The sequence below is a fragment of the Equus caballus genome, chromosome 13, assembly GCF_041296265.1.
Source record: "Equus caballus isolate H_3958 breed thoroughbred chromosome 13, TB-T2T, whole genome shotgun sequence".
In the NCBI taxonomy this organism is placed as follows: Eukaryota; Metazoa; Chordata; class Mammalia; order Perissodactyla; family Equidae; genus Equus; species Equus caballus.
This window is the reverse complement of record NC_091696.1, coordinates 28,275,940-28,293,148: the sequence shown is the minus strand read 5'-3', so window position 1 is coordinate 28,293,148 and position 17,209 is coordinate 28,275,940. Positions and strand designations below refer to the sequence as shown.

Below are 17,209 nucleotides of genomic sequence, written 5' to 3'. Positions count from 1 at the left end.
GACTTTGGGGCAGTGCAAATCATGGAATAGCCCATCGGGGTGAGGGGTCCAAAAGAGTTCCAAAAAAGAATCTTCTTTCAGGCTAAAGCATACTTAGGAAGGGAAGGTTTGCTGCAAGATGAGTATGGGAGAAATCCCTTGCGTCTTGGGGTTTTTTCCCCCTTTATTCTTCTTTCCTTTCCTTCCATTCTCTTCCTGTTTACACTCCTGGCTCTGCCCCTTAACAGTGGCAGCTACACATGCATCCAGATAAAAGGTAATTCACTTTTGGTGCTGGCCCAGTGGTGTAGTTGTTAAGTTCGTGCACTCTGCTTCAGCAGCCCAGGGTTTGTGGGTTCGGATCCAGGCATGGATTTTAACCGTTTTAAACTATGTTAAACATTTAACCATTTTCTCATTAATCTTTATTCTTTAAGTTCTAAAGTGAATAAAAAGTGAATTACTGGGGCCAGTCTCAGTGAATTTAAAAGAAGTGAATTAGGGGCCAGGCCAGTGGCATAGCAGTTGGGTTCATGCACTCCACTTTGGCGGCCCAGGGTTTCGCTGGTTCGGATCCTGGGTGCAGACCTACGCACTGCTTATCAAGCCATGCTGTGGCGGGTGCCCCACTAATAAGTAGAGGAAGATGGGCACAGATGTTAGCTCAGGGCCAGTCTTCCTCAGTAAAAAGAGGAGGTTTGGTGGTGGATGTTAGCTCAAGGCTCATCTTCCTCAAAAAAAAGAAAAAGAAAAAAGTGAATTAAAAATAACTCACTTTTTTTTACATGTGTGGGGAAGACTGACCCTGAGCTAAGATCTGTTGCTAATCTTCCTCTTTTTGCTTGTGGAAGATTGTCCCTGAGCTAACGTCTGTGCCAGTTTTCCTCTGTTGTATATGTGGGATGCCACCACAGCATGGCTTGATGAGTGATGTGTAGGTCTATACCTGGGATCCAAACCCACGAACCCTGGGCTGCTGAAGCAGAGTGGGCAAACTTAACCAGTATGCCACCGGGCCAGCCCCAGTAATTCACTTTAAAACTTAAAGAATAAAGATTAATGAGAAAATGGTTAAATGTTTAAAATAGAGAATGAAAATCAATGATAAAAGGTAGGCGAAATAGAGTGGATGAAAGTAGTGAAAATAGTTAAAAAAAATCTTCCTCCAAAATCTTTTTTATAATAATTTCTATTTAGATAGAAAAAGAAAAATAAATAGAATGAGACACAGTAACAATAATTACAGCCCAGAATTAAAAGATTGAAGGAACTTACCGATAAAATAAGCAAAAATTATGTAATTCACACAATAAATGTGTAAGTATGGAGAATAAAAGTGTTACTGAGTTAAAATGAGGCCTCTGCACTTCCATGGCTGGTGGTCCTGTGAGCATTCCCCCAGGTGGTCATCCTCAGAGATGAGAGCTAAGATTGGCAAGAACTCTTTGGCATGTACCACCGTCTTGCCTAAATCTGAAACGTTTATTCCTGCTACTGGCAAGAAATTGCTGTCAAATTAAGCTTTCTCAGCTATTTTCTTGCACGATGTTCCAGACTGCCAGCAGATATATACATCCAAAGGCACACTCCCTCCCTCCTCTTGTGTGGTTCAAGCTGTGCTGACAGTTTGTACCTAACTTTTCCTCACCACCTCCTAGTCTTTGTGACAAAGGATGCATTTATAAGAGCCTACCACTTGGACTTAGTTGTAGTTAGGGGCAGTGAAATAATTTTTTTTGAAGAAATACAGTTGTGTTTATGAGATTAAATTTATACCTATGCTTTATCCTGTCTGCTAACCCGCAGGTTATAAGAATCATACAGGTGCTATAGATGTTCATAGCTCATGGAGATTTACATGCCATGAGAATTGGCCACAGTGGACCTCCATGTGATGAATTTCAGCATCTGTATTTTGATATGCAATACACAGATGCTTTGTATAGTAGCCACATTTCTAAAAAGCAGTATGCAAATTGAGGCTTTCTAAACTGAGTTTTACAATGTATTGAGAGGAACAGAAGCAGTAAAATGACTCTTCTTGTTTCTCCATTGAACTAATTAGTAGTTTACCATCATGAAAAAGAATGGGCTTTCGAGTCAGATAGACTTCGTTTCAAATCCCGTCATTTGCTGTCTGTATGGTCTTGGGGAAATCATGAAACTTCTCTGAACCTCAGATCCCTTAATCATTAGTGTCCATTACATAATCTGAGGATAAAAAAGCAAAGTATGCTTGGAGAGCATACTGTGTAGTGCCTGGCTCATGGTCATGTGTTCTATAACTATGAGTTAGTATTTACTCTTTTTTGCCATCTAAGTTTTTCATACACTAAGTTAACTGGTAGAGAAGGGGTTAGTAGGGGAACCTCTGTAACTTAATAGATAAAAATTGATTATCCTAATGCTTCCTTTATGTAATTATTTTCTCATTGGAAGCAGTGTCTTTTCTGCTTTATAGATATCATTGAAATGGATTCGAAGCGTGTGCCTCGAGATAAGTTGGCCTGCATCACCAAGTGCAGCAAGCACATCTTCAATGCCATCAAGATTACCAAGAATGAGCCAGCTTCAGCCGATGACTTCTTACCCACTCTCATCTACATTGTTTTGAAGGGCAACCCCCCACGCCTTCAGTCCAATATCCAGTATATCACCCGCTTCTGCAACCCAAGCCGATTGATGACTGGAGAGGATGGCTACTATTTCACAAATCTAGTAAGTATTTGATTTCTTGGTGTTATGGAGAAGAACGATGAAATTATTTATTTTGCAGATGTGACAAGTCACTCATAGGCCTGTGACAGGTTAATGCTCCTGAGTTGAGGAGTCAGCATAGCTGAGGATGCTACCTTGGTGTCACAGAGCACATGTGACCAAGCTGTGCAGACACCCCACCTCCCAATACTTGACCAGAGACCGTGGTACTCTTACAGGAAACATGACAGCCTCGTTGAGGAGTCTCTGCTGCTGTTGGCCATCACTCCCTGGGGTCCTAGGCACAAGAGCCATTCACTTAGTTGGGTTGTTTCAAACATGAAAAAGTCAGATCTTGGACTTTGGTTCCTTTATTAAAAGACTTGAGATTTATTTATTTTTTATTTCTACAGTTACCTCTTAGAACTGAATACTCAGTATTTTAAGAAAGGGTCAGTTTAGAGAGTATGAAATGGTTTTCAACTGTTGTTCTGTTACAGTGCTAATTGATTCTAGGCAAGACGGTATTAAAGTATATATATCTAAGCTACACGGCTGAATACTTCTTTACTGACTGCTGAACTTCTGCTTCTTTGCTTTAGACTAGATTTACTGTCAAGCTAATGAATTTGAACCTCAAGACACGTATGTGCTTTGTGTCCTGTGCTGAAAGTTGTACAGGGTAATAGGTAGGGAGAGGAGGCCTGGTTACGTAAGGAAGCATTTCTGGTAAATTATCTAAAAGGTACTTGAATCTCCAAGGCACCAGAAGTGTGTTGTGGTTTATTTTTACATCCTAAATATGTGTTGACTTTTGTACCTAATTTTGTATCTGTCTTTTTTTGTTTTACTTTAAGTGGGTTCACAAAAGTATATAAGCTTTGAGTCCCTCAAAACCTGGACCTGCGCCTGTTACTTATCACCCTCAGCCATTGTGTTCAGCTGCTATTGACTGCAGTTGCCAGCATCTTGAGAGTGTGGTTTGCAGATGGAGGGACTTGGGAATGCTCTTTTTCAAAATGGTGGTTCTTCCGTTATTTGCAGTGTTTTTCATCCTTCTAGACACATGGTTGTTTAAACTATACTCCACAGAAAAGTTTGTGGCCAAAGTATTCATATTCCTTAACATAAGTGAAATATGCACTTGACAGCACCTTGCTAGAAAAGAGCCTTTTGGATTCAGTTCTTTATCCAGAGAGTATCAGACAATCTGGAAATCCCTGAGAAGTGTGGGGATGGAAACATGACCAGTGGTAGGAGAAATGAAGCAGGACCAGGAGGTGTTTGAGGGTAGCCCTTGTCAACAGTGAAGGCTGCTGGTTCATCTATTCTCTGTATCTTCCCAGCACCTTGACCTAGAGCCTTAGCTATATTTGCGTCTTCTTTCTTCATCCTCTTCTTGCCTAACACAGAGTCTGGCTTCTGCTCCCACTGCTCCAATGAAACTGCTCTGGCAAAAGTAAAAAAATCTGCCATTTGCCAAATCCCATGGAAACTGTCAGTCTTCATCTTACTTCTTTAATACTCTGACGACTCCTTTGTTCTGGAACTTCTTAAGTCCCTTGGCTTCCACAATTCATTTCCTTTTCCTTGTCTCTTTGTGGGCTTTGTGTCCTCTACTTCATCTTGAAGTGTGTTATTCCCTGGGTTTCTGTCCTCTATGCATCTCTCTCCCTAGACTCCTCTGGTCACAGCTCTGTGGTCCACCTGTACAGTAAGGACCTACAGGTTTATGTCACCTGTGTTGACCTCACACTGAGCTCCACTTCCAGCTATTTGTTGTGCCTCAAATTTAATTTGTTCAAAACTGAAACTGCTTCCCTATAAAACGTTTTTCTCTTTTCCAGTATACACTATTTCCGTTGGTGGCAGTACCATATATCCATTCACCTAAGCTGGGAATGTTAGAATCATCTTAGATTCCTCCTCTCTCCAGGGAATGGGGCTGCAGCGATTCCACACACACGGCGTGAGCCTGTGTGGAAGGGTCACATAGGCACCTTCTCATCACATGAATCAATTGTAATAGATTTGCTAAATATTCCTTAAAGAGATGATTCTCTTTTTTATGAATAATAATGTAGGATCCTGTGAATGAGTTACTCAGAAGAAATTCTGAGAACTGCCTATCACTGAGTGCCCTAGCATTTCTATACTAATAATTGCTACCATTATTCATTGCTTAGTACAGACCTATGACCTAAGCACGTTACATGTGTTATGTTGTTTAAGTCTCACAATAAATCTGGGTTGTATTTCCTCCATTTTATGGATGCGGAAACCTCAGAGAGCTTAGGTTACTTTCCTAAGGGTCGTACAACTCTTGGCTGTCAAGTAACAGAGATGACACTTAACTCAGGTTGTCTGATTTCAAAGCTTATTTTAACCATTTGGTGTTAAAATATCTTTTTGAGGACCAGAGGTCTGTGTGCCAAACCAGTACCTGAGGACAAGCCCAGTGACTGGCCTTGTACTGAGTGGGCATTGTGGGTCTGGCAAGACCTCAAAAACAGTGACTTTCTGGGCATGGCCCCCAGACACTTGACGCTGGAGCTCCTGGACACAACAGTGATTTCTCTGCCCTACAGCCTGACAGGGAAGCGGAGAACCTTCGACTTCAAGGCATTATTCAGTGTTTGTCCACGGGAAGCTCTGTAGTAGCCAGCGTGGAACAAACACTGAAGGTGCTCCTAATTATTTCACTCTGTACTAGACCCTAGGACCGTCACATAACCCAAGGAGAGGACTAAATGTCTGACAGTCAAACTCATGGGAGTTGGCAATTAGATTTAGTTTTTTTTTTAAAGGAAGAAAGTTATTATTTCAGATGGGAGTATAAAGGAAACATGATTGGTTACAAGTTGGTTATTTTTGAAGCTGAAGTCCATGGAAGTTCATTAGTCTGTTTTATCTACTTTTTTACTTGTTTCTCTGTTTGTTTGAACACAGTTTATTCGAAGAATATCTTACCCAAGGTCTGAATTTAAAAATTAGCTCATGGAGGTCCAGCCCCATGGCCGAGTGGTTAAGTTCACACGCTCCGCTTGGGCGGCCAAGGGTTTTGCCAGTTTGGATCCTGGGCACGGACATGGCACCGCTTATCAAGCCATGCTGAGGTGCTGTCCCACATGCCACAACTAGAAGGACCCACAACTAAGAATATACAACTGTGTACCGGGGAGCTTTGAGGAGAAAGAGGAAAAATAAAATCTTTAAAAAAAATTAGCTCATGGAGGGGAACTGAAGCATTCTCAATCACCCATATCACCAAAATATTATCGTTAATATTTCCTTTTTTATTATTAAGACTTTATTTTTTTAGAGCAGTTTAAGGTTCAAAGCGAAAATGAGAGGAAGTACAGATTTCTGCTATAGCTTCTCCCTCCACACATTCACAGCCTCCCCCATTACCTACATCCCCCACGAGTGGTGCATTGTTACATGATGACCTAGTGTCACATCATGATCACCCAAAGTCCAGAGTTTACATCGTGGTTCACTCTTAGTGTTGTACATTCTGTGGGTTTACAGGAACTTATTTACTTACTTTTTTATTGAGGTCATAATAGTTTATAATATTAGAAATTTCACTTGTACGTTATTATTTGTTAGTCACCATATAAATGTGCCCCTTCTCTCCTTGTGCCCAACCCCCAACCCCTTCCCCTCTGGTAACCACTAATCTATTCCCTTTGTCCATGTGTTTATCTTCCACATACTAGTGAAATGATACGATGTTTGTCTTTCTCTGTCTGGCTTATTTCACTTAACATAATATCTTCAAGGTCCATCCATGTTGTTGTGAATGGGATGATTTTGTCTTTTTTTTATGGCTGAGTAGTATTCCACTGAATAAATATGTGACATCTTCTTTACCCAGTCATCCATTAATGGGCACTTGTGTTGCTTCCATGTCTTGGTTATTGTGAATAATTCTGCAATGAACATAGGAGTGCATAAGTCTCTTTGAATTGTTGATTTCAAGTTCTTTGAATAAATACCCCGTAGTGGGATAACTGGGTCATATGGGATTTATATTTTTAATTTTTTGAGGAATCTCCATACTGTTTTCCATATTGGCTGCACCAGTTTGCATTCCTGCCAGCAGTGTCTGAGGGTTCCCTTTTCTCCCCATCCTCTCCAACATTTCTTATTTTTTGTCTTGGTGATTATAGCCATTCTAATGGCTGTAACGTAATATCTTAGCTGTAGTTTTTTTTTGAGGAAGATTAGCCCTGAGCTAACATCTACTGCCAATCCTCCTCTCTTTTTGCTGAGGAAGACTGGCCCTGACCTAACATCCGTGCCCATCTTCCTCGACTTTATATGTAGGATGCCTGCCACAATGTGGCTTGCCAAGCAGTGCCATGTCTGCACCCAGGATCCAAACCAGTGAACCCCGAAGTGGAATATGCAAACTTAACCACTGCACTACTGGGCTGGCCCCTTAGTGTAGTTTTGATTTGCATTTCCCTGATGATTGGGGGTGATGAACATCTTTTCATGTACCTATTGACCATCTGTATATCTTCTTTTGGAAAAATGTCTGTTCATATCTTCTGCCTATTTTTGGATTGGGTTGTTTGGTTTTTTGTTGTTGAGTTGTGTGAGCTGTTTATATATTTTGGAGATTAACCACTTGTCAGATATGATTTGCATGATTTCTTTTTGTTGTGATTTTAATGGGATTGTATTCTTGAGTTCTCTTTCTGTTAGTTCATCATTAGAGTATAAAGGCAACTGATTTTTGTAAGTTGATTTTGTACACTTCAGCTTTGCTGTAGTTGTTGATTATTTCTAATAGTTTTCTGATGGATTCTTTAGGGTTTTCTATATAGAAAATGATGTTGTCTGCAAACAGCATGAGTTTCATTTCTTCCTTGCCAATTTGGATACCTTTTATTTCTTTTTCTTGCCTCATTGCTCTGGACCAAACCTCCAGTAACATGTTAAATAAGAGTAGCAAGAGACAACACCCTTCTCTTGTTCCCCTTCTCAGAGGAAGGCTTTAAGTTTTTCCCCATTGAGTATCTTGTTAGCTTGTGTTTGTCGTCTATGGCCTTTATTGTGTTGAGGTACTTTTCTTCTATACCCATTTTATTGAAAGCTTTTAATCATAAATGGATGTTGGATCTCATCAAATGCTTTCTTTGCATCTATTGAGATGATCGTGTGGTTTTTAGTCCTCATTTTGTTGATGTGGTGTATCACATTGATTGATTTGTGGATGTGAAACCATCCCTGCTTCCCTGGTATGAATCCCACTTGATTATGCTGTATGATCCTTTTAATGTATTGCTGTATTCAGTTTGCCAATATTTTGTGGAGGAACTTTGCATCTATGTTCATCAGTGATACTGGCTTGTAATTTTCCTTCTTTGTGTTGTCCTTGTCCGGCTTTGGGACCCTGGTGATGTTTGCCTCATAGAATGTTAGGAAGTGTTCTATCTTCTTCAATTTTTTGGAATAGTTTGAGAAGGATAGGTATTAAATCTTCTTTCAATGTTTGGTAGAATTCTCCAGGGAAGGCATCTGGCCTTGTACTTTTATTTGGGGGGATGTTTTGATTACGATTTCAATCTCTTTACTTCTGATTGGTCTATTCAGTGTCTCTATTTCTTCTTGATTCAGTTTTGGAAGATTATAAGAGTCTAAGAATTTATGCATTTCTTCTAGATTGTCCAATTTGTTGGCGTATAGTTTTTCATAGTATTTTCTTACAATCCTTTGTATTTCTGTGATATCCGTTGTAATTTGTCCCCTTTCATTCCTAATATTATTTATTTGAGCCTTTTCTCTTTTTTTCTTAGAGAGTCTGGCTAGGGGTTTGTCAATTTTATCTTCTCAAAGAACCAGCTTTTTGTTTGATTGATCCTTTCTACTGTTTTTTTGTTTGTTTGTTTTGATTTCATTTATTTCTGCTCTAATTTTTATTATTTCTCTCCTTCTGCTGACTTTGGGCTTTGTTTTTCTTTTACTACTTCTGTTAGGTGTAGTTTAAGATTGCTTATTTCAGATTTTCTTTGTTTGTTAAGGTGAGCCTGTATTGCTATGAATTTCCCTCTTAGAGCCGCTTTTGCTTCATCCCGTATGAGTTGGTGTGGTGTATTTTCATTTTCATTTGTCTCCAGATATTTTTTTACTTCTCCTTTAATTTCTTTGATGATCTATTGGTTGTTCATTAGCATGTTGTTTACTATCCACATATTTCACTTTCCCAGCTTTTTTCTTTTAGTTAGTTTCTAGTTTCATAGCATTATGGTTGGAAATGATGCTTGATATGATTTCAGTCTTCTTAAATTTATTGAGGCTTGCCTTGTTTCCCAACGTATGGTCTATCCTTTAGAATGTTGCATGTGCACTTGAGAAGAATGTGTATTCTGCTGGTTTTGGATGGAGTGTTCTGTATATATCTATTAAGCCCATCTGGTCCCATTTTTCATTTAACTCCACTATTTCCTTGTTGACTTTCTGTCTGGATGATCTATCCATTGATGTAAGTGGGATGTTAAGGTCCCCTACTATTATTGTGTTGTTAATATCTCCTTTTAGGTTTGTTAATAGTTGTTTTATGTACTTTGGTTCTCCTGTGTTGGGTGCGTATATATTTATAAGTGTTATGTCTTGTTGGAGTGTCCCTTTTCTCATTATATACTGACCCTCTTTGTTTCTCATTACCTGTTTTATCTTGATGTCTTTATCTTTACTTTGTTTAATATAAGCATGGCAACACCTGCTTTCCTCCGTTTGCAATTAACTTGGAGTATTGTCTTCCATCTCTTCACTCTGAGCCTGTGTTTGTTGTTGGAGCTGAGATGTGTTTCCTGGAGGCACCCATATTGTTGGGTCTTGTTTTTTAGTCCTTCCAGCCACTCTGTGTCTTTTGATTGGAGAATTCAATCTATTTACATTGAGTGATCATTGATATTTGAGAAGTTAATGCTGCCATTTTATCACTCGTTCTCGAGTTTTTCTGCCTTTCGCTTGTTTCTCATCCCATGTATTTCGGACTACCAATTCAATTTGGTAGTTCTCTGTGATGATTTTCTCAGTTGTTTATCATTTGTGTCTCTGTTTTGATTATTTGTTTAGTAGATACCATGAGGTTTGTGTAAAAAATCTCATAGATTTGATTGTCTGTATTCTCATAGCTTCTTATTTCCTTAGACCAAGATGATTCTATCCTATTCCTCTTCCCCTTCAAAGTTATTATTGTCACAACTTACTCTGTTTTGTGTTGTGTTTGTGGTTAAAAGGACGAGATTGTATTTATTTTTGATGTTTTTCCCCCTTTATTGTTAATGTTATAATTAAGAATTTGCTAACCTGTTCTGACAGAGAGTGCAATTTTCTGATTTTGCCTACCTATTTATCTCCTTGCTTAAGGCTTTGTAACCCTATTCTTTTTTTTAGGTATGAGGGCCTTCTTGAGCATTTCTTGTGGGGGTGGGGGTCTTCTGGTGATGAGCTCCCTTAGCTTTTGTTTGTCTGGGAAAGTTTTTATTTCTCCATCATATCTGAAGGATATTTTCACTGCATAGAGTATTCTTGGCTGAAAGTTTTTGTCTTTCAGAATTTTGAATATATCATTCTAGTGTCTCCTAGCCTCTAAGGTTTCTGCTGAGAAACCCACTGAAATCCTGATAGGGGTTCTTTTGTAAGTTATTTTCTTCTGCCTTGCTGTCCTTAATAGTTTTTCTTTGTCGTTGACTTTTGCCAGCTTTACTACTATATGCCTTGGAGAAGGTCTTTTTACATTGAAATAGGAGATTTATTGGTTTATTTCACTTGTATTTCCAGCTCTTTCCCCAGGTTTGAGAAGTTCTCAGCTGTTATTTCTTTGAATAAGCTTTCTGCTCCATTCTCCTTCTCTTCTCCCTCTTGAATACCTGTAATTCTTCTGTTGCATTTCCTAATTGAGTCAGAAATTTCTCGGGAATTTCTTCATTTCTTTTTAGTCTTAGTTATCTCTCCTCCTCCATCTGAATCATTTCTATATTTCTGTCATCCAGACTGCTGATTCTCTCCTCCATAATATCAGCTCTGTTATTTAAGGACTCCAGATTTTTCTTTATCTCAACTATTGTGTTTTTCATCTCCAACATTTCTGATTGGTATTTCTTTATAGTTTCAGTCTCCTTTGTGAAGAATTCCCCCTGTTCATTAATTTTGTTTCTGATTTCATTGAACTGTCTATTTGTATTTTCTTGTAATTCATTGAGTTTTTTTATGATAGCTATTTTGAATTCTCTGTCATTTTGCTTATAAATTTCTGTGCCTTCAGGATTGATTTCTGGGTGCTTGTCATTTTCTTCCTGGTCTAGAGTATTAATATATTTCTTCATACTGTTTGATGGTGTGCATTTGTGCCTCGCAGCTTCCACCTGCCACCTCTGGTGGGAGTCAAGAGTTGTGTATTCTGAATCTGCTGCAATCCCTGGCTCACTCACAGCTGCTGCTTTTCTAACCTGTTTGTAGGCACTCTGGCTGACAGGCTGAGCTGCAGCACCTGGTGTGGGGAGGGGTGCTTTCTTTCACTTGCGCCATCCTGGGGAATTCTCACTCTGCCCGGGCTCTCTACTTGCCTGGTGTGCTGGCTTGATGAAGATACCCCTGCACCTTTTCCACCTCTGTGTGGGGCTTTCCTGAAGGCTGTGAGGGAACTTAGAGAGCAAAGGTGTTCCCACAGAGTGCTGCCCCTCCCTTTTTTCTATGAAAGCTGTGCTTGGTCCTGCAACCTGGGTTGCTGCCACTAGGGGAAGGAGAAGAGATCCTCTTACCGCCTGCCACTTCCTCCAGGGGGTCCAGCACCTCCACTTTCAGATGTATGGCTGCATGGATCTCTCAGATGTCTTTTCTGTTGTGTGAATGTTCTCCGTTGGTTTATGAATGTCGTTTTCTTTGTATCTTAGTAGGGAGAGTCTAAGGGAAGAGCTCACTCTGCCATGATGCTGACATCACCTCATCTACTTTTGATTCTGTTATAAATTCTCCATTAAAAAAGGATTTTTAAAAATCTTATTGAATATGTGTGTAACATTCCTCATATGATCTTAATAAATAACATTCTCCTTTTTTTGTAGTGCTGTGCCGTGGCTTTCATTGAGAAATTAGATGCCCAGTCTCTAAATTTAAGTCAGGAAGATTTTGATCGATACATGTCTGGCCAGACTTCTCCCCGGAAACAAGAATCTGAGAATTGGTCTCCTGATGCTTGCTTAGGTGTTAAGCAAATGTATAAGAACTTGGATCTCCTGTCTCAATTGAATGAACGACAGGAAAGGATTATGAATGAAGCCAAGAAACTTGAAAAAGACCTAATAGATTGGACAGATGGAATTGCAAAAGAGGTTCAAGACATTGTTGAGAAATACCCACTTGAAATTAAGCCCCCAAATCAGTCTTTAGCAGCTATTGACTCTGAAAATGTTGAAAATGATAAACTTCCTCCACCATTGCAACCTCAAGTTTATGCAGGATGATAAAAACTTACATGGATAGTATTTATTTGAATCTAAATTGTTGCTAGCCCTTACTACAGTCCACTGATTGGGATCTTGAGTATGACTTAATTGCTTATAAATGTCAGAGCATTTTTATAAAGGTACAGTTTGTGGGGATTGTTTTGTTTTATTTTGTTCTTCCTGGCAAAGGAATCTTAGTAAATAATAAAGTACTATTTATTTGAGTTACTGAAATAGATTCACTTAAGGTTGTGTGAAAATTTTGTCTCAGTCTATTTTTTTTTCCTCCATTACTTTTCTATGTGCTTCCTTCATGGCATTCACTGTGTTTGGATTTGGGTAAATAATTCCCTTTCAAAGGATAAAGCAAATGAATGCCACCAAATGTGTGTTTAAGGAAATTCAATGGTACCACTCTTCTACAGTTTGAAATAATTTTATAATTGTAAAGATAAAAGATATATTGATAAGTAAGTGTGTAAAGTTGTAAATATATATTAAAGAAAGAATGGCATCTGCTGTGCATGGCATTTCATCTGTTAATATTTTTAGTTTGAAATGAAGTATATTGAATGTTTGCCTTTAACACCATTTTATTTGGTTTGCCCCACTAAAATGCATCTAGAAGTGTTTAGACATACTCCCTTTAAAATATTAGCTCCATCTTTAACAATATATTAGCCATAACTTTGAGGTCCTGTAGAGTCAGAGACTATGACACCATTGAGGTTCAGTATAATTTTTAGGTCATATAAAGTACTATTCAGTATAGTCAATTGAAGACTTTGAACCATGCTTCTTACACCCCTTTCCTCCATTCATTCAGCAAATACTTATTGAGTTCTTTGTAAAGGAGCTGGCCTTGGGTCTGGGTCAAAAGACAGAAGAATGAACAGGTCTCTACTGGTAAGAGCCAATGGGGAATCCCTCAGAGCTGTAGTGTGCAGGGAGTGCCTCCATAGTGTACTTTTGACTGTATGGACAACCCAGGCACATGTCGTACAAACCTCTTTCAGGGTGTCTCAACCTCAGTACTATTGACATTTGAGGCCTGAGGAGTTTTTATTCTGGGGGCTGCCCTGTGCATTGTAGGATGTTTAGCAACATCCCTGGCCTCTATATCTGCTAGTTTCTGGTAGCACTCCCAAGAGTTGTGAAAAATCAACAGACATTGATTGCCAGATGTCTCCTGGAGGGAAAACTGTCCCCAGTTAAGAACGACTGATCTATTTTGTAAGCAAGGGATTTATTCTTATGGTGGTTAATATGATGTAACCAAAGAAGATTGCATTAAATGCACAGTATAATGTTAACTGATAAATCATTCAGTCAGGCTTTACCACACTGTGGAACCTTTTCTAATTCTAATGGAACCTTTCATAACCTAAATACACCATTTATGATCCTCCTTCCAATCAATGATTTCTACCGATTATCAGCATACCTGTGAAATTGTAATTCTCAGGGCACTATTCTTGAACAAGGTCACATCACACAAGCAGTTAGGGAAGGTTCCCTTGCTTTCCCAGTATCTTCCTGGTAGTGTAACACAAATTTATAGTGCAGTAATTTTGGAATAAAACTATAGTGATTATAAAACTTTTTATCCTTTCTTTAAATTTACATATAAAATCCATCAAGTTGACACATGTATTGTCATAAAGCACTGAAGACTTGAAGCAGTTGAGTCAGCTGATCACCAAGCTTACATGGACTGTAATGAGTTATTATCAAATGCCGGTGAGAATCAGCTCTTAGAAACCTGGGCCCAAATGATTTTCATAGAAAGTTTTCCCCTTTTTTTTTAAAATTTTCTATGTACTTTCTAGGTGCTAATCCAGATATACACACTCTTTAATTCTCCTGGGACTATACAGTTCTTTTAGTCGTTGTACATTATGTTTGTTAAATAAAATGTACATACCGGTATCCCAGAAAAGCTGTCTTCTTTTGGTTTCTTACATATCTTTAAATTGTTGAATTGAATTTTTTGGGTATATATCTCAAATTGGTTGAATTCTTCAGATATAGACTCTTGCCTTAGGTAGAAACATATATTTCTCTTAAGTCAGCATCAATACTGATGGCCAAATTTTCTGTTTTCTCAACAAGAAAGTATTGATATTTTATGTACTATAAATGTGATTGGAATAAACCTTTGAAACAGAAGTCCTTATCAATAAAGTTTCATAATCCATCCCTCTTCCAAATACATTGATTTTGGTTCTTCATCTTAGGAAAATATACATTATTAATATTCTCTTGTTACAAAGCTTTCCTTTTCAGCCACAGCTATGATTATCAGACTTAAAAATGAACCATTAGAGACATTCTAGTTAAAATTAAGAACAAAAGAAGGACATTTGCTATCACTAAAATCAGCATTGTTCTGAAAGTTTTACCCAAGGTACTCAGTCTTCAAACAGAAATAAAGGTAGAGGGAAAAAGGAGTCAATCTGATCAATATAGAGCTATCACAGCACAGTGGTTGAGGACATGAACTTGAGCTTGGCGGCTTGGATTTGCTTTTGAATTTTGACTCTGGCACTTACTTGTTAGCTCTTTGGCCTTGGGCAAGTCTCGTGTTTCACATACCTCATCCTGTGAAATGGGCATACTAATAGTACCTGCTTCAAGGAGTTGTGAGGGTTAAATGATTTAGAACAGTACCTAGCAATGCTAACTGCTCAAGAGATGGTAATTATTTGTAGATGATTTTTCTATGTAGAAAACCCAAGAAAATTGATATTGAAACTATTATCCCTAAAATGGTGAGATATGAAATGCTAAAATAGCCATTAAAAGTAACTGTACAAAATGACTTTTATATATCCCATTACTATCTGGTTAGCAAATATCATGGGAAAAATTTATTCACAATAGAAACAAATATAAATCACCTAGAAGTAGCAAGAGCTTTTGGGATTTATATGAAAAAAACCCTGCAAAGTTGAGTGAGATACATGAAAAGAATAGAGAGACATACACAGGGCCTGTGTGGTTGCATAGGCCCCTGTGCTCAGAAGGTCCCTGCACTTGGGCTTTAATGTTCTGTCTTCCCCATCTTGGAATTCTTAATAATTTTATCTTTGAATTTGTGTTTTCAGGTGAGGTTTGATGGGGCAATACAGCATGCAGTGGGAGACTTGGACCTTCTCAGCTCACACACAGTTCTGCCTCCCACCATCCCCCTGGGTGGGTTCTTGGTCTCCCCCAACCATGCTGTGACCACTCTAGCCAGGGCCTGGGCACTCAGGAATGATTGGGGCTGGGCGTGTATTCCTGTGGTGTCTTGGGGTACAGCATGATGGTGCATATAGTTGGCAGCTGGCTGGGAGTTGCATCTTGGCCAGTGGGGGTCAGGGACAAACCTCTTGCCCACCCATGATCCAGTGTGCTCCTTGGAGAAAACACTGAATCCAGGGCTGGGGAAGGAAAAAAATCAAGGAGTGAGAAAGATCTTTTTGGTCTGAAAGTAAGCAAGTAAGAAAGACTAATGGGCATATCTTGATAGGACACAGGAGTCAGCTGAAGGGTTCCAACAGGCCAAATTTGGAAGAATTTGAATGAAAAACTACTGAGAGAAGTTAATTGTAACACAAAAATATTATTTAAAAAAAAAATACCTTACATATTGGAGGTTGCCATTATATCAACCCATTTTGAGGAAGAACTGTAGTTGACACCCAATTGATAGAAGGAAAGCCTTCTTCACAGAAAAATGATATAATAAAATTTTTAAAATCATTGTTTTATCCCAGGACCAGATGGCTTCACCAGCTAATTCTACCATTTAAGGAGGAATTAACATGAATCCTTCTCAAACTCTTTTTAAAAATTGAAGAGAAGGGAACGCTTCCTAACTCATTCTTATGAGGCCAGCATTGCCCTGATGCTAAAGCCAGATAAGGACACTACAAGAAAAGAAAACTATAGGCCAATTTCCCTGTTGAATATAGATGCAAAAATTCTCAAAACTACTAGCAAACTGAATTCAACAGCACATTAAAAAAGGTTATACACCACAACCAAGTGGGATTTATTCCTGAAATGCCAGATGGTTCCATATGCAGAAATCAATGAAATACATCACATTAACAGAATGAAGGGAAACCACCTTATGATCATCTCTCTTGTTGCAGAAAAAGCATTAAACAAAAAACACCCTTTATGATAAAAAAAAATTCAATAAACTAGGGATAGAAGGAAACTACCACAACACAATAACAGGCATATGTGAAAAACCCAAAGCTAACATCATACTCAATGGTGAAATACTGAAAGCTTTTCCTCTAAGACGAGGAACAAGACAAGGATGCCCACTTTTACTACTTCTGGTCAAGAAGACACATGTTGGAATTATTTGACAAGAATATTAAAGACACTATCATAAAAATGCTTCAATGAGCAAGGATGAGCATGCCTGAAACAAAAAGTTCCAGCAAAACAAAGATATAAAGAAGAAACAAATGAAAATCTTAGAACTGAAAACTATAATAACTGGAATTAAAACAAAACAAAACTCACTGATAGGCTGTGTATCAGAATGGCAATGACAGAGGAATGAATCTGTGAACTGAAGATGGATCAATAGAAATTACCCAATCTGATCAACAGAGAGAAAATAGACTGAAATTTAAAAAGTGAATGTAGCCTCAGGAACCTCTGGGACAATAACAAAAGATCTAGCATCTTTGTCATTGAAGTCCCAGGAGGAGAAAAGTTTATGGATAAAAAATATTAAAATAGGTAGCAGCTGAAATTTACCAAATTACCAAAATTGGCCAGAGGTGTATATCTATAGATTTAAGAAGCTGAGTGAATCCCAAACAGCATAAACCCAAAGAAATCCATGCAAAGATGCATCACAAACTTCTCAAAATTAAAGACAAACAAAACAAGCCTTGAAAGTAGTTAGCAAGGATACATTCCCTGTAATGGAGTGATGATTTGAATGACATTGGATTTCTCACCAGAAACTATGGAGATCAGAAGGAAATACTGACAAGGATGTGGAGAAGGTGGATCACTCATACAGTCCAACGAAAATTTAATATGGTATAGCTGTT

The 17,209-nt window shown here is 38.5% G+C and overlaps 1 protein-coding gene across 8 annotated transcripts in view; it reads left to right on the top strand.

Annotated features, from left to right (window-relative positions):
• RABGEF1 (RAB guanine nucleotide exchange factor 1) overlaps window positions 1-14,337 on the top strand; it is a 75,575-nt gene extending 61,238 nt beyond the window's left edge. For all 8 annotated transcript variants that reach the window (XM_005598713.4, XM_001914702.6, XM_070231783.1 and 5 more), the window contains 2 exons: window positions 2,441-2,697; window positions 11,760-14,337. In XM_005598713.4, coding sequence (XP_005598770.1) covers window positions 2,441-2,697; window positions 11,760-12,158 — 656 coding nt within the window. In that variant the 3' untranslated portion in view covers window positions 12,159-14,337. The remainder of the gene's footprint in view (window positions 1-2,440; window positions 2,698-11,759) is intronic.
• Window positions 14,338-17,209: the final 2,872 nt, after the last annotated feature.